This window comes from Fragaria vesca, linkage group LG7 (genome assembly GCF_000184155.1).
Source record: "Fragaria vesca subsp. vesca linkage group LG7, FraVesHawaii_1.0, whole genome shotgun sequence".
Taxonomy (NCBI): domain Eukaryota; kingdom Viridiplantae; phylum Streptophyta; class Magnoliopsida; order Rosales; family Rosaceae; genus Fragaria; species Fragaria vesca.
In genome coordinates, this window is record NC_020497.1 from 6,810,670 (window position 1) to 6,833,456 (window position 22,787).

General features: G+C 37.4%; 3 protein-coding genes across 3 annotated transcripts in view; 1 reads left to right on the top strand and 2 right to left on the bottom strand.

Moving 5' to 3' along the window:
* Positions 1–527: 527 nt before the first annotated feature.
* On the bottom strand, positions 528–1,085 carry LOC101294594 (putative zinc finger A20 and AN1 domain-containing stress-associated protein 8-like). Its single transcript, XM_004306873.1, has one exon. It carries the CDS (start codon positions 1,028–1,030, stop codon positions 632–634), a length of 399 nt encoding a protein of 132 aa, XP_004306921.1. The 5' UTR covers positions 1,031–1,085; the 3' UTR covers positions 528–631.
* Positions 1,086–3,580: 2,495 nt separating this feature from the next.
* The window catches only part of LOC101296910, a 53,338-nt gene continuing 34,131 nt past the window's right edge, over positions 3,581–22,787 (top strand). The window contains exons 1-5 of the mRNA XM_004308400.1: positions 3,581–3,910; positions 4,008–4,330; positions 4,715–4,862; positions 4,975–5,007; positions 5,101–5,156. Of these exons, the coding sequence (XP_004308448.1) occupies positions 3,581–3,910; positions 4,008–4,330; positions 4,715–4,862; positions 4,975–5,007; positions 5,101–5,156 (890 nt within the window). The remainder of the gene's footprint in view (positions 3,911–4,007; positions 4,331–4,714; positions 4,863–4,974; positions 5,008–5,100; positions 5,157–22,787) is intronic.
* LOC101295167 (transducin beta-like protein 2-like) lies at positions 5,733–11,226 on the bottom strand. The gene is made up of 10 exons (XM_004306875.1): positions 10,930–11,226; positions 10,628–10,733; positions 10,150–10,210; positions 9,761–10,059; positions 9,420–9,559; positions 8,621–8,695; positions 7,917–8,007; positions 7,101–7,295; positions 6,570–6,614; positions 5,733–6,086 (listed from the first exon to the last, which is right to left on the bottom strand). Exons 1-10 carry the CDS (start codon positions 11,137–11,139, stop codon positions 6,001–6,003), a joined length of 1,308 nt encoding a protein of 435 aa, XP_004306923.1. The 5' UTR covers positions 11,140–11,226; the 3' UTR covers positions 5,733–6,000.

Consider the following 22,787-nt stretch of genomic DNA (forward strand, 5'->3'; position numbering starts at 1 on the left):
CGCCCCCCCCCCCCCCCCCACCCCCCCCCCCCACCCACACACACACACTCTGATGTGTATTAATTCTCTTTCTTTTGGAATAAAAGTGAGGTAGAGAGCAGTTGTGCTCTTCTATCTTCATTTTCAGTAAAAGAAATGTATCGATTGTCCCTGTCATGGTAAGTGTAACTCCTATTATGAGTTTATCAATATCCGATAATTGAATTGCTCTCCTACGATCGAGTACGTAGGAGTGGATTTTGAGTCGTAATATACAGTCTTGTTACTTACAGTATTCCCCAAGTTGCACTTATAATTGTAGCTAGCTGGTTAATATATGATCGACGAGTGATGTGTTCATAGTATCACACTATCACTTAATAAACCGTTTATGACAGGCTAGGAAGTATTGCATTTAGATAACAAATTGGAAGCAGGGAATTAACTAAATAAAAGACCATAATTAAGGAAGTACGGATTGCAGCATGAAAGGAACTAAATAACGAAGTTTGATTTGTTAACAGAAAAAAAATTAAGATATATTCATATATGAATATATTCAACCAGAAAGGTACAACAAATTTGTAATCAATTTACTATGTATACAAGTTCTTCAGTTCATCATCTACTAGGGTTTTCTATAATAATTTAATTATATTCTCGACTCCATCTTATCAGCCTTGCAAAGCGGGTTTTGCATGGCCAAAACCTCCCTTCCGGCAGCCTTGAAATCCACACAGCAAGAGTGTTTTTCCGGGTAGCGATGCTGTCCACAAAACACAAGACCACATTTGCAGTCAAAGCCCAGCAGTCCCAACTTTTTATTGCAGCAGGAGCACCTTGTTCTTGCAGTTGCAGTTGATCCAGTACTATTCAAACTATTAGTAACTGAGTTGTTGAGTTCTTCATATACCTTGAGTGACTGGGCAATCAGTTCTTGTTTTAGATCGTCAACATAGCACATCGAGCACATGTTCTTCTTTGCCACAAGGCCATAGAACCCGCAACCTTTTGCACAAAGTGGAGGGTCCATGTTGGTTTCCGACGCCATTGTGGGCTTCTCAATCTGTCTTGAATATGGGAATTGAGGAAGGATGTAATATTTTTTTGTGAGTGAAAATCTGGTTTGGGAGTGTGTTTATATAGGGAATCAGTAGCGAATTCTAATTAGAGTTGGATTTGGATCGGAGTTCCTAATTTCCTTCTAGGACTTCCCTTCCTTCTAGTAGGATGATATAGAAAGTTTCCTACTTTCCCTCTCCCTATTTCAATTGGATTATGATTGCTGATTCCAATTGGATTTGAGATGTCGATCATATTGATACTTATTTATTTGTTGGTTTTTTCTTTCTATTTTGGTCGATTCATATGCAACTCGATCATCTGAGAAGTAGACTCAACAAATAAGTTTTTTATTTATTTATTTATTTATTTATTATTATTTTTTTTTCTCAAGCTCTAAAGTTCTAAACAAAGTTTACTCTATGTACGTTAATGAAAAATTCTAAAATAATTTTTCAATTAGAGAAAAGAAAGCGACCAAGTAGATCATCTTGTTTGATTTGGTATTCCATATCAAATACCTTTTTTTTTCAAATACCTTTTTGTTGCAGATGATCAACAAATTTTTCAGATACCTTATTTTTCTAGAATGAACCCCATCAAATACTAAGTACTCTTGGACGGCGAAGCCAACAGTCTAATCGATGGTGACTTTTGTTGCAGGAGTTGGATTAGGGTTTGCGTTGGCGCGGGCTATGACGACGTTCAGAGGCGGTTTGATCGACAACGAGGCCGAGGCGTGTAAACATTTCATTGTGGCGTTGGAGCCGTGGAAACGGCAAGCGGCGCTCTTCCGAGTACGACAGAGAGCGGGTTGAAGGGTGGACTAACCAATTTCAACTAGGCTAGAGCCGAATGTGGATCTCCCTTGAGTGGCTACCTTATTGGGTCTCTATCTTTTGGGCTAAGGTTCTTTTAGGTTCTAGTCCATTAACTATTTTGATGAGCATAGTAAATTACTTTGTTAGCTATTGTAGTTTATAAGCTCACTTTGGATAAGTGAGCGGGAATACGATTCATGAGTCATATTATCCTATGTATCATTGTGAGTGTCTGATCCTTCACAACTTCTTATGACCGGTCTTCTATACTCGGAGGCCCTAGACGAAATTTTTTCAAGGCCCCATAATAAATAACCAAATAAAATAAAGACAAAAAAACAAAGAATAAAAAGAACAAAACTAACCATTTAGGGACTCAAACCCTGATTCCCTAGTAGTAATTACAAGTGTTAACCATCAAAGCAAGTTACTCGTAATGTTTACTAACACCAGAGTTTATATATTAGGGGCCCTAAGAATTTGAGGCCCTAGACCTAGGCCTGGCTCGTCTTAGCCCAAGGTCGGCCTTGCTTCTTGTCTATCTGTACATAGTAGTGGAAAGATATGTAATGGCTATTTTTACATAAGTCTTTTTCCATTGAATGAAAGTATAGTCGTTTGCTTTCATAAAGTACCCAAGTACTCTTATCAATGTAGCTAATTAGAGTTGAAATTGGTAGGAGTTGGAATTCCTTTCCTTACAAGGATTGATCGATTAGTGTAAGCCGACAAAGGTTCAACACTTCAACTCTAACCACATAAATCACAGGTCTGTAGATATAAGAGGACATATTAGAATTTTGAATGTTTTTGCATATGCTTTACATGAGAAAAGTCATGAACTAAAATGAGCATCACATTTCTTTTCAGAAAAATAAGAGCTTCAGGCTCATCTCATTCTTCATACCATAAGTTTGACGGTAGAGTTTATCAGGTCACTAAATAACTAAGAGATTCATGCTCGACCACCCCTAGATATGTGTGACTATATTTTAGCATGTATTTCACATGAGAAAATCATGAAGTAAAATGAGCATCACATTTCCTTTCAAGAAAAAAAAAAGGAGCTTCACATTCATCTCATTTTTTGTATCAAATGTCTAATAAAAAAATTCATGTTTAATTACCCTTAGATTTACATCTAAAGATTGAAATAAAACAACTGTAGAATAGTCGATTTATGTTGCATTCCATTAATATCCGATACTAATTCCTAATTAAACTTTTTGAAAATTGAGAGGGTTCAATTAGGGGTTTCAAAAAATAAGGAAAAATTAAAGACAACACAACTCTTTAATTAGGAAATTAATTAGCTCCAAAGCAAGATTTTAACCTTACGTTTAAGCCTTTCACACAAATAAATGTCATTCGAGCAAACAGTAACTAAAAACACTCGACCTAATATTGTTATAGAAACTGAAAATAAAATAAACAAATATGTGGAAGATAATCCTAAAATGATTACGATAATAATGAAATAACAAAACCAATTAATTGGATAAACGTGATATTTTGTAGGAAATCTATGAAGGGTATCTAAAAACACTCGACCTAGTATTGTTTAGCGGGTCAAATTAGTAGTTAGTTAGCTTCTTGCTGACTACTCAGCTTCAATTTTACAACACACGAGCTATGCATTGTTGCGCAATTCATGCTTTTTTAGTTTAAGGATTCAACTTCCACAGCCATGGACACTTGTACATTCAACACCAAACACAATGCTGCCTTACCAAAACATTCAAGAAGCAGAAGAAGCCCATGGCAGAGCTCTCAGTTTCGCAGAGAAGCTATGGTTTCGATACTCGGCTCACAAACCTGATTACATCCTTCACTACCATAACATCATCTTCCTCATGTTGTTCTACACTTTGGCTCCTCTCCCGTACGTGTTCATTGGACTCGGCTGGTTCAAGAACATGGACAAGTACAAGATTCAGCCGAAGGTGAAGGACTCCTTCTCTAACATGTTCAAGTGCTATAAGAATGTCATGGGAAGCTTTCTTCTTGTTGTTGGTCCTCTGCAAGTGATTTCTTACCCTACCATCCAGGTAATAAAATCGGTTTTATGTGCGTGAGTAATATGCATTTTGATCGTAGTAAATAGAGATTTGACTGTCAATTCATCTTGTTGGGTGTTCACTGTAGTGGATAGGGATTCGGACGAGTTTGCCATTACCATCCTTGTGCGAAGTATTTTTGCAAATAATGGTGTATTTTATTATAGAGGATTTTGGAAACTATTGGATCCATCGGCTACTCCACTCGAAATGGGGCTACGAAAAGATCCATCGGATCCACCACGAATACGCCGCTCCGATTGGACTTGCAGCACCGTATGCTCATTGGGCGGAGATTTTGATCCTCGGCATTCCTGCATTTCTCGCCCCGGCATTGGTTCCCGGCCACATTGTCACATACTGGTTATGGTTCATTTTGCGACAAATGGAGGCCATCGAGACTCATAGCGGGTAAATGTTCCAAAACATTATTCAAGATTGTTTTTGCTTGACTACACTTCCCAGTTGGATAGTTTAACTTGAGCAACAAGGAATTGTAGCTTTTAGACTATGAAACCGGCATTTTGCTGCTTAACTTATAAGCTAAGCAGTTTTTTACACATTGCTGAGCCTTATATAACTCTGGACAAGACTAAAGAACTGTTTCTATAGTCAGAAATGCCGAGTTTACCAAGCCTTCTAGGCTTCTAGCAATCATAGTGCTTTGCTTGGTAAGACTCACCCTTTCGGACTTACGGACTATATAGGCTACCGTAGCCTAGTTAGGCAAATCACTTTACAACTGTCTTCAGAGATTGCAAAGACAACAAGGGTTTATGTATTTATACTTTTCAGGTACAACTTCCCTTGGAGTCCCTCAAAATACATCCCATTTTATGGAGGTGCAGAGTACCATGACTACCATCACTATGTTGGTGAACAAAGCCAGAGCAACTTTGCGTCAGTGTTCACCTACTGCGATTACATCTATGGAACTGACAAGGTTATTCCCTCTTTAGCTTAATCTAGGCTTAATCACTCATCCTTTATTGGATTCTCAATCAAGAATATACACTGAAATATAATACTAATGCACCAATTGCACACATCTTCAGGGGTATAGGTACCGGAAGCAAGCACTTGAGAAGGTAAGAACCTCATGACTACATGTATTCAGCAAGTTTATGACACCATTGTGCCTCAAGTTATTAACTCAGTACAACTGTTTGCATCCTAACTAGTTGGCCAAGCAGAGACACGAGGACGAGGGCAGACGAGAAGAGAAGAAGAAATCTCTGTAATGGACACGAGGGACTCCGTCGTCGACTAATATCACATTAGTGACATGCATTGTGGATCCAGATAGCAGAAGCTAGTTTAAGATTAGAGGATGAACTGCCACATTAGATCGGTTCTCCATTTAGAGAGGTCCATTTTAGTTCAGTTTTCCATTTACTGTACAAATATTTTGACAATAAAGATGGAACAAAAACGGCAAACGTTTAACTCCGTTTCTACTGTCAGACACTAATATCTCAATATTTCATTTACCATATAATGTTGACTTGCTTTTAGCTATTTTGTTTTTCTAAGGAATTTAATCAATTTATGTAATAATCGAATTTCATACATGAAAAATACCATAAATCAAAAGCTTAATGATTGCCAGTAATAAAGGAAAACCGGAAATTCCTGTGCAGTTGACTGGAATAAACATATTCGTGTTTGATGCATACTACATATGTATCTGTCATGTAGTTCTTTGTTCAGGTGGTGGTCAGTACTAGTTTTCTTTAAGTTGATCTAGATCTGGAAAATTAAAGACACCGGATCCTAACATAACCGCAGTTTATACAAAAACATGGCAACTCAACCAAACAGTTAGTGTACAATCCGATGTTCAACTTTTCTGTTTACCAAAAACACCTAAAATCTGTAGAAACCCTCTCAAGCAGCTCAAGTATCTTGTGAAAGCAAACAACTTCCCACGCTCAGGACTGCCTTTTCAACTATGGGTGTAATAGCTTCCATGAAGGTGTTAGAACTATTTAGCCTGGACCTATAGAATTTGCGCAGCATATCTAACGCACATTGATCTCTCCGTGCCCTGCATTAGCTCGATACCCACCTACAAGGTTCCTTTATGATGCATCGAGGGATGGAGCAACCCAAAGTTTAACCTTTTTATCTACACTTGCTGTTGCCAAAATAAATAGTTTCTTATCACCTACAAAAGAAGGAAGACACCGTTAACTAATAGAATAGTGAAAAGCAACAGTGAACTGCAGACATGTGGCACAAAGATGTGGAGAATATAGCTCCTGATTAAGTTTAACAACAGGTCACTTCAAGGCAATTGCATTTAGCGGCATTGTTTTAATTTGTCGCACAACTAATTGGACTGTCAAGTCAAATCACATTTCTTAAATACAATCAATTGGCAGGTTTTTTCAATCAGCCATTAAATTGTGCCCGCTATAGAGAGATGGACTATACTGATGCATACTCTGCTCAGATGCACCAGGGTTTCATCAGGATGGCCAGACCTCTCTCCTAAGGTTCTCTAAGTAGACATTTATCATATTTTCATTGTGCTAAATCAACAGTAGAGTTGTAAAAGGCATCTTTGTATGTGAAGTCTGTCCAATGAAAATGAAAAATACACCTAATAAGAAGGCAATTTTCAAAAAATTCAAGGTAAGTGAGTTACCCATTGGAATAGCCTGTGGTCCCCATGCAATGCATGTGATAAAATCTGCACAAAATGATGGGGATTAAAGAAAATTCACAGGGGAGACTATTTGAGGTTAAAAAGTCAAAGAAGCATAAATCGTACAATATAATTCATAAAAAGAAACTTTTTCCCCCTCGTATATATATCTTTCTCACCCAAGATAGATCAACTTAGAGCTTCAACATATAACATATGTCTTGCCCACACAAGCATAATACTTGCTAAAATAGAGATATTGGTTATGCAGTTGGTTAGGTATGATCATCTTGCGCTCAATCAATCATTATACATAAATGATCAAAGCATTCTTAATCGAGGATTGAGTTCATATATATTTACAGAATAAGTATGAAAATGACATTAAAATGCAACAGGAACCATCATATAGATGTAAAGAAGAAAACTGAAGCCAACTTTTTAACGTGAATTATCTAATGTAGTATTAAAAAACCAATAAGGTGTGCAGAAAGGATATGAAAAATAAGAAAATCTGATCCTCCATCATACCGTCATGAGCTTTGTCAGCTGTCTCCAATACCTTTCCAGTTTCAACACATAACCACTGCAATGTTGAGCCATGGGTTGCCGCCAAGATTTTTCCATCAGGAGATAAACTAAGCCGATCATAGTGGGGACTACCGCCACTAAGTGGAATAGGAAACACCTTGAGAGTTTTTGGATCCTCATCCATATGATATCGAACTTTGAAAAAAAAAAAAACAATATAATAAGGTTAGTGCAGGGAATTCAAATTTCCAACACCAAGGAAAAAAACAGATCACTATCAAATGAGACATGCAGATGATACAACAGGAAATTGTTATTATCCCAAAACCCAAAGAGACAACCGAAACCAATGCTAGAGTTTATTGTTTCACATGAGAAGCATACTGTTTCTTGAATGGTAGCTTTTACATTCTTGTATAATAGGTGCAACTACAACTTGTTTCCGTTTGAGGGGCAAGTTTACCTCATTTATAATAAATAACAGAGCAAACAAAAGGATTTTGTTCCAATATGAATAAGTCCATCGATGGATTTTAAGAAATAACTCTTCTTGAGTATTTTACAAATCGATTGTAAGATCGTACTTATTGATGAAATTAGACATATGCAAAAGTTATCAATATCTGTTTCATTTGACTTACTATTGCTTTCTATATTACCATGAGCCAGATAATAAGTACTATGTGTCGAACATACATTACATAGGTCATCGGTGCATGTTTGCGCATTAAGGTGGGGACAAGGGATTTCTTTTACAATTAGCTGCATGACAAAAGATGGAAGTACAGACAAAAACCTTAATTTGTTGATACATACCATTGATATTCCAAATTCTTATTGAACCATCTTTTGATGCTGTGATGATTTGTTCGGAGTCTGGAGTAAAGCATAACCAAGTTACTGCACTCTGAAAAGCAACCAGATGAATTTAAGATAAATGCTGATACAAGAAAAGAAATCAAATTTTCACAGCAAAAACAGATTCAGTTGTATACAGAATGAAAAACATGCAATTGGTATTTGCAACCGAAAATTAGCTTCTTAAGCTGCAACTGACTTCGTAATTGTAACCTTATAATAATACAATTCTAACAAAAAAACATAAGAATATAAAAGAATCACTTCACTGAAGAATTAGGACAATAAAAAATTAAACATAAAAAAAATATTTGGCTAATGCTAAACATTTTGTTGGTCCCATTGAATGAGATCAACATCTGTTGTCCTCAGTCATGTTCACCTAGTCACTGACTGACTAAGAGATTCATGGTCAGTCACCATTAGATTTAAATCCAAGGGTGGGGAGAATTATTTTTTAGTAGAGTTGTTTTATTTTCAACCCTTGGATGTAAACCTAATGGTGACTGACCATGTGAACACTATGCTTTCCTATTGTATATTGAAAACCATCAAAGCTTCCAGATATGAAGGGACATGGAATTTTGCACAATTAATAGAATTACAAAGAGGGAGAGAAGACAGGCATGAAGTCAAGTAGTTTAACATAAAAATATATAAACCTTATGTCCTTTAAGTTGCATGGCTTTTGTAACCTCCTTGACTGATCCATCCTTTGAATATACAATCTCCCACACCTGCAAAGAGAAACAAGTAATTTTATCAAGAAATTTAGACTAAATTCCATTTAGCACCTTGTTTCTTTATGCCAAGAAACCATGGAAACCAATTATGAAACACAGTTCCATGTGAAAGTGAGCAGCTTATAGTTATATGAAGAACTAACTAACCTACTGATGAAAATTAACTATGGATTTCAACTTTGTGAACTATCTCACCTTGGTGAGATACTCGTACATTTGATGCCATAACATCTTAAACACAGCATTTGTGTGTTTACAGAATCATTTGCACATGCTCAACATATAGAACCATACAATACAAGTACTTGAGAGTTCAGACACCAGTCATAAATATCTTGAACACAGCATTTGTGTGCTACAGAATCATTTGCACATGCTCAACATATAGGACTATACAAAACAAGTAATTCAGAGTTCAGACACCCCTAATTGCATCGGTATCAGATGATGAACAACTTGAAGAAAAAAATTGTTGCAATTAGCAAGTGTGTAGCTCTTTTTCTCTTATGCTAAAACAGTCTCCTTTTTTCTTTTCTTTTTTATATATAATTATTAGATCATATAATGAACTGCATCTATAACCAATTAACCGATGAGAGAACATGATGAACAAACCCTTAAGAAGAACTAAAATTAAATTATCGAAACAGGGAACTTCTAATTGTTTGGCACTTCTTTAAATACCCCATTAGTTGACTTTGATAAAGCAATCAGAGACCTTCACATCAGCAGTAAAAGCTGCTGCAGCAATGAACCGTCCATTTGGTGATATAGCAGCCATGTTGTTTTTCAACTGATTTGTGTCAACATGCCCCAAGTTCTTGCCAGTTTTACCATGCCAAATTATGATGTCAGTACCTAAAGTGCAACAAAAATAATGAGAACCACAATAAAGGTCATATAATGATCGGGAACCATCTATTAGGAATTTAGTACGATACATAACACAAATTTCTATTCTTTCCATTGACATTTTTGAATGATGTCGGGTAACTTTAAGTTAGAATCATGATAAAAGCATGCATGCATATATAATGCAGATATAAGTAATGACTGTACCTTCAGAACAAGAAGCAATAATTGCACTCCCATCAGCAGTGCCATAACTTGCTTTGGTCCCAAATAAGGTGAGAATACCTAATTTTTCATGAATCTTGTGCTGTTCCCACTTGATTTCTGGGAGAGGAACCTTGGCTGGCTGACCGGATTCATTAGAAACTTTGGGTTTTTCTACCCCACCGTACATGTACAAAGAAGCGCCAGTCAGATTTTGGGAAGCGACGACTAAGGAGGATGCATCGTCAGAAAAGGAAACTGCCACAGGAGGACCACCAACAGGCGTACTTATTTTCAGAAATCTGTTGAGAAAGTTGCATAAATTGATTAACGAAAAGCAGCAAAAAGCATGAGCATGAGTGGTAATGCATCAAGGTACTTGACATTCATACTTGAAACTTTTACTCGAAGCATCGTCCAACTTGAATACCCTGATAATTCCATCCGCACAAGCTGTAGTAAATCATGAGTAAGTGAGATATGAGATATAAGCGTAAAACATATCAAAATCAAAGCCATAAATAGTTGCAAGTGTATAAACACATGTAACACCACATAAGATATTTTGTATAAACACATGTAACACCACATAAGACATTCTCAATGGCAGGTGCATCCACTTTCTAACAATCCGAAAATGACTGACTTCTCATACGATACACATAGTTCAGCAGACAAACATCAAACAAGTCTACGCGTTAGCTTTGCACTTTTTCATGACAACTTTACACCACAACATTGCTACTAAACGACGAACATGCAGAATCAAAAACCTCAAACAAAGTACAAAACCATCCGAAAACACTAACAGCATTGTCTATATTTCAATCGAACAACATACAATAGGCATTAAGCTCATTGAATGATTACCTGTAGCCAAACTCCTTCCATCAGGAGAAAAACACAGTCCATCAACCGAATCGGCATGACCTTTCAATGTATTCACATCCAACGGATGATGCTTCTTGTTGTGATCCTACATTTCCCATCGAAAAACATCAGCACCACACGAAAACACATCCAATTCGAAGCCAAAAACAGTCAGGCAACTTCGATTATCAACATCGAGAGATGCAGAAACACACATTCCTAACATGCAGCTACAGAAAGCGATAAGTTCCTCAATTTCTTACAATTCAATTCGAAAGTGAAACGACGCCGTTGGGGTTTACCTTATCGGAGGCGTGGGAGTGAGGCTTGGCGTGAGACTTCTTATGCTGGGAGGGCTTGGCCGGTTGCTTCTTCTGATCGGAGAGGAGCTCCGGTTGGGAAATGGACTGGACTTCGGAGCTCCGCTTGCGGAAGTAGCTGCCAAAGAAGGCGAGGGCAATGACGGCGCCGATGAGGACGGAGAGGGCCGCGAGTGGAAGAACCGGATCCATTGGCGGACGGTGAGGATTGGATTGGGGTGTGAGGGTTTGATCAGAGTGGAGTTTTGGGGAAAATAGGAAGAGGTCTGGATAGTTTTGAAAGAAATATCTAAAATTCAACTAACGAGGCCTTTATGTTTTTTCTACAGGAGAATTCACTGTCACATCAAGAGAATTTACAGATCGTGAACCAACGAGACATGTTGGTAGCGGGGATCGAACTTGGATGAGGTCTCCATTACAAACCCGCCGTCACCAACTGAGCCAAACCTCGTTGGCTCTTTTTTTTATTTTTTATTTTATTTTATTTTTTATGTATTGGGTTCATAAAATAAGATAAGAATACAAAGTAAATGATATTTATTATAAATTTATTTTTAGATTGTCTCTTAAAATTAATTCGAACGGCTGCCTAACTTTTAGAAATCATTGTTTGTAATTCGTTGTTCGTGTTTTATAATTATAGTTTATGAAATGAAATTATTTTTAATAAAAAATATATTAAAAACCTAACAAATCTATGTTTTCTCATTATCGCCTCTTGTGTTGTTTTGATATGTCTGCAAGCTAAACAAGGCTTAAAACAGATGCACATGCTAATGAACTTGTTTGTTTAAAGGTATTCGAGTTGTTAAGAGCCTAGATTTTGGGATCCATATTCAAGTTCGTACCTCTTCCGCTCATTAAACTTTAAATCTCAATCTATTCTTGATAGTGGTTAGGGGGACGAAAAGCTTTCATATGATCTAAAGCCTTTGAGAATATCATATTCATCCAACAAAAAACAAAAAACCTAGTTATTTCTCTCATTAAAACGCACAAAATATAATGAAGTAAAAACCCAATAATGTGCCTTTTTTTTCTTCTAAATAATCCAATGTTACAACCAACGATTACAGCGGACAAGAACTGAAAAAGATCCAACCATAACATAACTTAGTTTAGAAGTCTCAATACATCCTCACAATCAATCTCAAGAAGAAACAACTATTTCAAACATTATATGCCAAAATTATCAGCATATATGCACATGTAATTTCTCCATTACATTAACAACAAGAACTAACCGATGTTAACATAGTCTTTGAAAACGACACCATAACCATGACACACCCAATGACACGACCAACGATACCACCCAACTAAAACCCTAAACCCTCGCTCAAAGACGAAGGGTAACCCAAAGACCCATTGGACCTCAAGAAGCAAGTCACCCATAGACCCGACCCAAGGTTGCTGCAAACTGATCGTAGGTATGTTGTTTCACCACCAACGTCGGCCGCCTTCCAAAGAGCAACAATGACCACGACCAACTGCAAAAAAGGATTGCCGCCACCCTTCCATAGAAGAAACAAAACGGGGCAAGGTGACTCGACCCAGATCTAGTGAACGATCCGGGCAAGCCATCGCCACCACGTTTTCTAATTAGAGCACCACCACTACAACGCTCACCCCCTCCTCCCGCTGCTGAACTGGCCAGGACAGCCGCTCTTGACCGGCGACAAAATCTTCCATCGGAGCACAGCCGCATTGCATCTCAGACTTCCAAACAAAACCTTGATCCGCACCCAAAAAAAAGCCTCCCTCTCTTGTTCCCCCACCACCATCCTGCAAGGCAAAAGGCAAAGCCACCGATTGGCCGCCCTCAACTCTCGTCCGACAACAGCTTCATCGGACGCACCATTCGGAAAGAAGAAATTTTTTTTTTTCTAAACCCTAGGAGAGAAGAATCTGGTTTTACAGAGCTGTTTGGATATGGGCTATTGTGCCTTTTTTTCCTTTAAGAATCTGTGTAAAAGTGCAAGCTAATGTTGCATTCGTCTACAATTTTACATCAGTCAATAGTGTTAGTAATCCAGTAAACTAATATTTGTGCAGTTCATACACAAATGTGCTAGCTAGTTAATCAATATATCTCATCCATCAAACAGTTCATACCCTTTTTTTTTTTTTATGAAACATGCATTACTTGGTCTGTCTTGGTAGATGTTTGAAAAATTACAAATCTAGCTACATCACTTTGAAATTGGCCAATAATGGTGAACATACACTCACCAAATTGTATCCTCTATATAATGCTTGATAGGGTTGCATGAAGATCTAGTTAACTGTTGCATCATAAAGGTTAAGGGGAGTTGAGAAGCTTCATATACTTCTATTAGATACACCAATTTGCATCAATCAGACTCTGTAAGTAATTCATTTTTCTGTAGCATTTGAATTATGTCAAGATATCAAGAAGCATACAAGCCTCATACCTGTCAGACTGCCATGCATACTTCTGCGGAAACCAACACATTTTGCAGCTTTTCTTCTACAAAGCTGTTAGTCTGTTACAGACAGCTAAAGCATTAGTTTGGTAAAAAAGAATGTATTCTCATGAATTAGTGTCACCTAATATCCATCTATTGACATCTCCACTGAAATAAGTATATATGCGGGAGAAACTAGAAAGCGTGCTTCCCTGGGTTTTGTTTTGCAACTTTGCATGTATGACACAGAAGTTGTTCCTCCAGTTGATGAGCAAAGCCCCAACAAGCCCACCCGCATATTATGTTAAAATAGTAATTGTGACTTACATTGATGATGAAGATAATTCAGAGATGCTAGGGAATAATAAAAAAAGATGGTTAAATTAATCTAATGAAGGACGAACGGTTGAGGTCATGAGGAGTTACTTGTACTTACAAATATGATCAGAGTAATTCATCTTCCACAACTGGACCATGCCGTAACTTCAACTTTTTCCACCATTGACAAGTGCCCATCAACTAATACAACGAAGTTTGATTAGAAGGAAAGGGAAACAAAAGTGATGAAGATAAACATTTTTAGCTATGCTTCACAAAGAAAGCAGTAGACTCAAGAAAGAGTGACTAGTTTTGAGTTAATGATGTTCACAACAACCAGATACTACTACAGTACTACTTTGACACTATGATGAGAAATTAAGCCAAGCCAATCGTCATTGTTTAATAGGATTGGCAATCAAGAAAAAAACACTCCCTGAGTCCCTGTAGTGATAATCTGATATTCCTATCAAGCAATACATTTTTAGAAAACAAATAAATCATGATGAATAACAATACATTTGAGAAGAAAGATGAAATAGTCACAATAGATGTTCGGAATATGGGAAATTTTGGGCCATTCCGGGCCACTCGCCTTGCTGCATCTTTCTTGTAATTTGGGACATGAAGAAATCTCTATCTGTTTTAATTTGATGAGGCATTGCATAGATCCAACTGAAGGCAGATACATCAGACTGGAGCAATTCTGAATACGTAGGAGCACGAGAGATGCAAGGTTTCCAAACCATTCTGGAAAAGCTTCCACTTGTTCAAAGGACTGTATAGTCAATTTTCTCAAAAGAGTCGGGTGTTGAATTTGTTCAGGCAGAGATTTGAGCTTAGGCCACCCCCACAATCTTAGCACATCAAGGTGTTGTGATGCAACTTCAAAAGCAAGAAATGATTCGAGGTCCTTTTTGAATCCACCAATTTCCAATTCCTTCAGACATGTGAGGCTGGTGGGTGAAGATGCTAATGCTAACCCACTTGGTAACTTGTTAATCCAGAACAATTCGAAATATTCAACAGCTTGAGGCAGGTGAGGTTACTTAAACCTGGAATAGTCTGCAGATTACGGCAACAACTAATCATCAACTTTTCAAGAGAGACATGGCTATGCAACCCATCCGATAAGTACCTCAAGCTTCCACACATAGATATGATGAGTGATTTCAGCTTCGAAAAAGCTTCTTGCCCGATTAGCAAAAAAGTCAATCTCTCACAACCTTCAATGATGAAGTGACGGAGTGATGTGAAGCCCTGTACAATGGAAACCAACTCTAGACTATCATAATACTTTATAACAAGTTGCCAAGGGATGGGAGACTGTGAAGTGAAATTAAAGTTAGCTTATCACAATTGCGTATGCTCAAATTCTGAAGAGAAGTACAGTATTCTAGCTAATTCGGTAGGCTTGATAGTTGAAGAAAATCTACAATATCTAATCCACGAAAGAGTGGAAGGCCATGCATGATTGGAATGGAAGTTATTTTAGAGCAGCTCCCTATTTCCAACATTTCAAGAGAGATGCAACTTTCTAACCCCTTAGGTAGACTACATAACTTAGGACAGCCTAAAATAGACAGTTCCTGAAGAGATGTAAAGCCATGTTCAATTGGAATAAACTCTAGACTCTCACAATTGTCTATAATCAACTGCTTAAGACAGTGTAGGTGTAGCCCTTCCGGTAAATTTCTCAGATTAGGACACTTTGAAATATTCAATGACCGAAGAGCTGTGCAACAACCATCTAATACATCCGGACCAATAGAAGTTAACTCTGGACAACTTCTTATCTCCAAATAGGCAAGCCTCGTGTTGTTTCTTAATGTCTCTTCTGGCAGAGAAGTAAGTCCCTTAACATTCATAATTGTCAGATAAGTAAGAGTGGTCAATCTATTGCTCAGAATACTTGCTATTGGATTGCAACTATCCATGTGTTCTATGACTAACCTCCGCAGAGATGGAAAGTGACTGGGAGCAGTTGTCAATTGGTGACAATGAAGCAAAGAGAGCTCCTCAAGGCAAGGAAATGCTGGCAACACTTCAGCTTCCATCCATTGAAGAAGATTCCTTGCTTCTCTAATAGACAATGTCCTCAATGCAGGAAACAGTGCATTTGTCTCCATCCATGATGGTAAATTATCACCCAGAAAGTTGTTAATCTCCAAGAATTCCAATTGAGGAGGCGGTTTAGGACCTTCCAAGACATCTTCATCATGCTTGTTTCTTGGCGGCCAGTACTTTGCCCACTCAAAGCTTAATTTTCGAATCCTTGTCTTTTCCACTAAATTTGCTTTCTTTGCTTCGTCTCCATCTTTCACAAGTTCCAGATGATACATAGCCAAGTTGCCTTTCAATTGATTCAAGCAGGCCAACTCTTGAATTCCAGGGCTTCCATTTTCACCAACAATAAAAAAAGGAAATGATTGAAGATTCGTGAGTCGCCCAATTCCAATTGGAAATCTCTTGAAACACAGCTGAGTGTCAAACATAACATGTCTCAAGCTGATCAAATTTCTCATTTCCTTTGGAAATTTGTTAAGCTTAAGGCCGTACATCCTCAGCGTCTATAGGTTATAAAGCTTGCCAATAGACTTGGGGAGTGTTGTGATTTGTGTCCTAGATATGTCCAGATACCTCAGGTGTTGCAAGTCTCCAATTGAAATCGGCAATTTCAGAATATTTACCATGTACAAGTTCAAAACACGCAAACACCTAAAGCTTGAGAAGATGTCACTGAGAACAACTTGGAAATAAGGATTCAGAAAAAATGAGTTCAATTTCTGAACACTCCGTTTCGGTATACTTTGCAGTATTGAAGTATGGATATGCCCCACATGTCGGATCTCACTGGAGTTGCTCTTTAACTTTGATACATGTTCAGCAAGATCATGCACAAGATCGTGCATCTTGCAATGGGTGATAACACCAAATTCATCTTTGGTAACATCTTGAAAGAATGAGTTTTCCAACAGAATATTGAAATATGCATTGCCTGTATCCTCCATCTCTCGATTGGGAGAAGGGTGAAGCAATCCCTGAGCCATCCAAAGTTGGATCAAATCATTCTTTTCAATTTTGAAACCTTTCATGAACACTGAGCAATATGCAAAGCATTGTTTCAAAGAGGGTGATTTCAATTCGTCAAAACTCAACTTCATAACAGAAAAGATTCTATTTTCTTCTTCTGGTAACTCCCATATCGTACTTTCTTCAATTGCCGACCATTCATTACTGTCTTTAGAACGCATTATACTTCCCAAAACCTATACATTAGTACATCCATTAGAGAAATTCTACATATTAAAACATATTAGAGCAAAATCAACATTACAGCAACAAACAATGGAAAATCTTCAATACAATAGTTTCTCATAACATTGATGGTATACCAACCCATGCAGTGTAGACCAGCTCCCTCCATTGGTATATCATGGACGTTACTCTACCACTGAATGAGCTGGTCTACCATTAATATATTGGTAACTTAAGGCCAAGAAGAATAAGCATCTTAATTCCAGATGGCTGCTTTGATAAGTGATCACCAGATATCATTCATTCTTTAGGTATTTACTTGAAATTTGATTATCCAACATAAGTTTGGCTACCTAAATCTACCTAGATAGTCAAAAAATTAATAATTGGCAATACAAAATCCAAAAACATAAATTAACTTACCTTTGCAACTAATGGTACACCTCCACATTTTATAGCAATCTTCGTTCCAGTTATCTCTTGCTCTTCAGATATGGGAGCACTCCCAAAGGGAACAGCTTTATCCTTTAATATGAGCCAACATTCATTGTCCGATAGTTTTCTCATATCACATCTTGGAAGCGTTTCAACAACGTTTGCAACTCTGTCACTTCTGGCCGTGACAATAATAGTACTTCCTCGGGTATCATTGACTTTCAACAAACAACTCATCAAATCTTCCCATTTTTGAAGATTATCGTTCCAAACATCATCTAGTATGAGAAGATATCTTTTCCCTTTCAACTCTTCTTGCAGATTTTTACATATTGCATCCTTCCCTTTTATTGCAGCCTTTTCTGGTTTAAGAGATTCCAAGATCCCACTTAGAATCGCTTTCACTTCAAAAGGGATACATACACATATCCATATTTTTGTGCGGAAGTGTGTGTCTATCTGACCATCATGATAAACTGATTTAGCCAAAGTTGTCTTCCCTATTCCAGCTAATCCTACAATCGCCATCACAGAAGGAGAATTTTTTTGGTTATTGTTTGAATCAATCAAGGTTTCAACTATACCCAATACAAGCTCCCCACTTCCAATGATGTTGCTTTCATCTATCTGAAAGTTGGAGTCTGTTTCCCTGTCAACTCTTACATCAATATCATGAGAAGTTGTATCTAAGGACACTAACCCAATACTAGCTGCCTCATTCTTCAAGTTTACCAAAGATAAGTTGATTTTTTTAATTTTATGTGCCATGCGTACACGAAATGCAATTGGATTATGGAGGGAATAGAAGTTCTGCACCTTTTTGTACACCTGATTTTCAAGTACCACCTTATACCGTAGAACTTCATATTCATACTCATCCAATACATCATCAACGTCATGCACTATGTCTTCAAGTTTCTTCACCCAGTTTTCAGCACCTCAGGAGCTCGATCTTGTCGCTGTTCAGCATCTCGTAACATAGCCTGAATAAGGGATAACGAATCACGCAGCATTTGAACCTCTCCTTTGAATCCCCATAAAAGGCTGAATTTTTGTTCGGCAAGTAAAGCCACCCTCGTCAGTATTCCCTGGGCAGCAAAAGTAAGGAACTCTGCCATCTTTCTTTCAATGCTAGCTACTAAAGACAACAATAAGAAGGAAAATTTAGAAACAAAGCTAGCTTTATTAATCAGAAATAAGAAGAAGATACAATCATAGAGCAGAGACACTGTTATGTGGATGAGAAGCATAGTTCCACTATCGTTCCTGAAATTGTAAACTTGATAATGGCAGGCCTAGTTATGAAACACCTTAAACTAACCATTGTTTTTTTTTTCGCAACTGAATCATAGTACTTGATAAACTGCACGGGTTTCTCTCTATACTGGAACAATTCTGTCAGCAAAATTATGCATCCGAAACTGATAAGTACTAAAGCTACTACTTTTTACTTTTAGAAAGCTTTATTCAGTCACTAATATCAGTTTTGATTCTTTCCAGCTTCTACCCACTTCAAGAACATCAAATAATAGGGAAAAAATAATTGTTAGCCAAATTTACACTTGCTATTTACAAACTATTCTCTCTTTTTTTTTCTTTTTTTTTCCTAAAACTACTGCTTTCACCATCTCTCAGCTAGTTGTTTCTCCCCCAAAACTGATTATCTTCTTCCTTTTATCTGATTTTTATGATATGATGAAATTGATTCATTTTAATGCAAAAATGCCTTAAAACAACAAACCAAACTGGGGTCTACAACCTGGTCATATGACTGGAGTATTACTAGTAGATTGGCTCCATTAAGCTGAGATTCCCGAATGACATTAGAAATAGGAATTAACAGTACTAACTGGGTTCAAAACTTGGGGATTCTAAAAGTGGAATAAACAGAATAGAATCAAGGGATTTCTATAATCAACTATCAAAATTTAAAAGAAAGAAGGAAAACAAATCATACTCATAAGCCATTTCATTATGTTAAGGCTAAGCTACACACAATCACACATATGAAAATCAATATGATACTAGGTGTGTGACTATGATACTCCACAAGTTAACAGTTGGCTTCATCTGTTTTAGCATTTTACCACAAACCAAAACCAAATAGGCGACAGAAATATGTAATTAGACGAATAGACGATAAGGATGACTCACCTGAGTGATAGACAAGGACGAGGTAACCAAGCAGCGCTGATAATGAGTCGTCGGTGACAACCACGACGGCTTTCTCCCCGGAGATGGAATTTGATAAGTGTAAATCAGAGTTAACTGGTAAGAGGAGTCAACAAAGTTCATCGAACACTAGTGGTCTGGAATGGTTGTTGGAACTTGTGCGCACTAGTGCGCACTGGATAGTGTCTCAACTAGCTCGAAATTCTTAATTAAATAGGTAAAATTGGGTGTGACCAAGGATTAAAATATCGGTATCGGTAGATATATCAGTCCTTTGAAAAAATGAGATTTCGGATATATTGGGGAAACCCAGGAAAAAATATCAATATTTTGGGAAGAATTTTTTTTCTGAAATATTTAATTTATTGGATTTATATATAAATATTACAAATATCAACTTCATCTACATCCAGAATGAGAATCTAGATTGTTGATAAAAGTCATAAGACACACACTAATCCACAAAAATACAATAATCCGACCAAGACATATGACTCATATAGTACAAATTGTAGTGTTGAATATGATAATCATATATGTCTTTGGAGCAGCTAACTGTTTCCCCTATAAGTGGATAGTAAGGATGAATTCAATTGGATGACTGATCACTGACTTCCGTGTATTAATTATAGCCATATTGATTGTTGTCTTCTTTGGATTCATTTGAGGTTCTAGTCTCACTACCTAAACTGATAGACTCAAAACTTAACGCAATTGTAACAACATTTTAATCATCATTTGGACCTCTAGTCCTCCTCCCATACATGAAATCTTCTTGCGCTCCATACCTAGTACTTATATAGCCATGATCATGGGAGACATGATCATAATTTTCTTCAGATGAAAAATTGTTCAATCCACCAACTGTAGAAGATTGTCCATATACAAACCCGGTGCTGGTATTTCCACCATCTTTTCCGCTTCCACCATCTTCATCATCATCAGAACTATTCGGAGTTGCTGTGTTGTCCCATGCATCATCACTGTCTAAATTATCTTATGGGTTTCCAACAACTTCTTCAGATAATACCCTTTCAATTTTTTATAGATTTTTTTTAATATGTCGGTGATATATCGAAAATATCATAAATGTCGGAGATATTTCCTAAATATCGGTGATATTTGACGATATTTCCTAAATATCGGGGAAATATCGTAGATACGGTGGAAGATAAGATATTGACCCCTACAGATATATCGGTCCTTCGAAAAAGGGAGACATCGGAAGATATATCGGATATATCACAGAGTTTTTAATCCTTAGGTGTGACCGTGCGAGTCATCATTCATTTTCTTTTGAGGTTGGCTATGACTATGAGATTGGACTTTGACTCCTGAGAAATTCTTAGGTGCAACAGCCGCACCACTTGGCTGGCACATGCGCACTCAACCATTCTTTAACACGTTTGTTTTTTTTTTTTTCTTACACTTGTCTTCTTCTTCTTCTTCTTCTTCTTCCTCCTTTCTCCGGTGAAGCTTTTTCACAACTCTTCTTCTTCTTCTTCCTTCCTTCCTCTGTCTTCTTCTTCTTCTTTCCTCTGCGTGATTTGCACAGGTTGGTGGAGGCGCGGCTCGACGACGGCAGGTTGTCAGGCTTATGGTGGAGGCGGGCGGGGGGGGGGTGGGTTTAGGCGGCGGCTGGGCAGAGGGAGCTGCTATGTTTTGATCGGAGGGGATCGAAAACACGTGTCGCTGTGCGACTAGTGGGTCACATAGGACACGTGGTGCGGCTGTCGTACATAAGATTTTCTCTTGACTCCTGTATGCAGTGTCATCGACATCGACAAGGATATAATGATTACAATCATATAACCCTTATTTATCCATAAAAATGCTAAAAGATAATGTGTTTTAGATTAAAAATATAGACATTTTGATGGATAAATAAAGATTTTTTGTGCGAAAGATAATGTGTTTTAGATTAAAAATATAGACATTTTGATAAATAAATAAAGATGAATGATAGGCAAATTTGTATCCCATCGACATGGTCTTATTCCACGAACTACATGGTTTACTATCGGTGTTTTCTTGTGGGTAATATGGTAGTGACTCGCTCTTACACGTAGTCTGGTTGATTTTAGACACGGTGTTGAGAAGGGGATGTGGTTGTTCAATTTGTTGGCTGCCGGGGTTTATCATGACTCGCGGAATTGGTCTTATTCAGTAGCCGAGTTGAGGGGTGTGTTGTTTGGTTAAGAGTTAGCCCGCGGCTTAGGGATGTCATTGTGAATGACAGACCGGTAATTAATAGTTCTTTAAAAAAGAGTGTGTAACCTTTGTCCACCATATGATATTCTTGTTTTATGTAGGGTCATGAAATAAATAAAATCTCATTAAAACGAAAAACAAAAAACAAAAAATAGATGGTCAGATAGGTATGTGTCACACTGGACTTTAAAAGTTGAAACTCCTTGCAGATGTCAAACTCTCAATATGTAGTTGCTTAACTACTTCGCAATCTCTTGGATATTTGTGGGTAACATTTTCTGAAAGCTACATTCCTGGTGGCAGTGCCAACAGATTTGGTGTGTTACCAACTTTAATAAAGCTGTATGTTACAATATTGTTTTTGGATTGATCTGAATGTTTAAGAGTGGCATGATCACAGCAATAAGGTCTTAAATCTTAACAACCCTGATGTTTGCACTTGTTTACCTGAACTTTTCTTTTAGAAACAGTTCACATCCATTTATATATTTCTTCCCGAGATCGAATGGTACCACTGGACTGAAAATTCATCTTTAAGATCATTCATTACCTACATCAAGTACCATTATCACCGAGATAGTATGAATCATAATAATTGATATCACAAATCTGAAACACACCGATATACATGCAGTCAGGTATTGGGAAGAACAGAAGGAACACTCTTTGAAAATGTACGTATAGATAACACACTTGGCTGATTCAATTCCAATGCAGAATCCTAATAGCCCCTTCATATATATTAGGTAGCTACCATCCCCTTTCTGACTGCTTTCTGATATGGACAGCGATTACCAGTTGAATAAAAGTATGTATATGCATCGTGGAGCTTGCTTTTTATGTGACTTTGTACACAACCATGCTTCAACAGGCAATGTATCTGAGAAAAGATGAGCACAATTGTCATTGTTCCCCTCTCAATACCAAATAGTGAGGGCAATAACAAGTAGCTATAAACAGAACAATGATAATGAAGCAAGATGGTCAACCTTTTTTCATAGAGCAAAGGTTTGG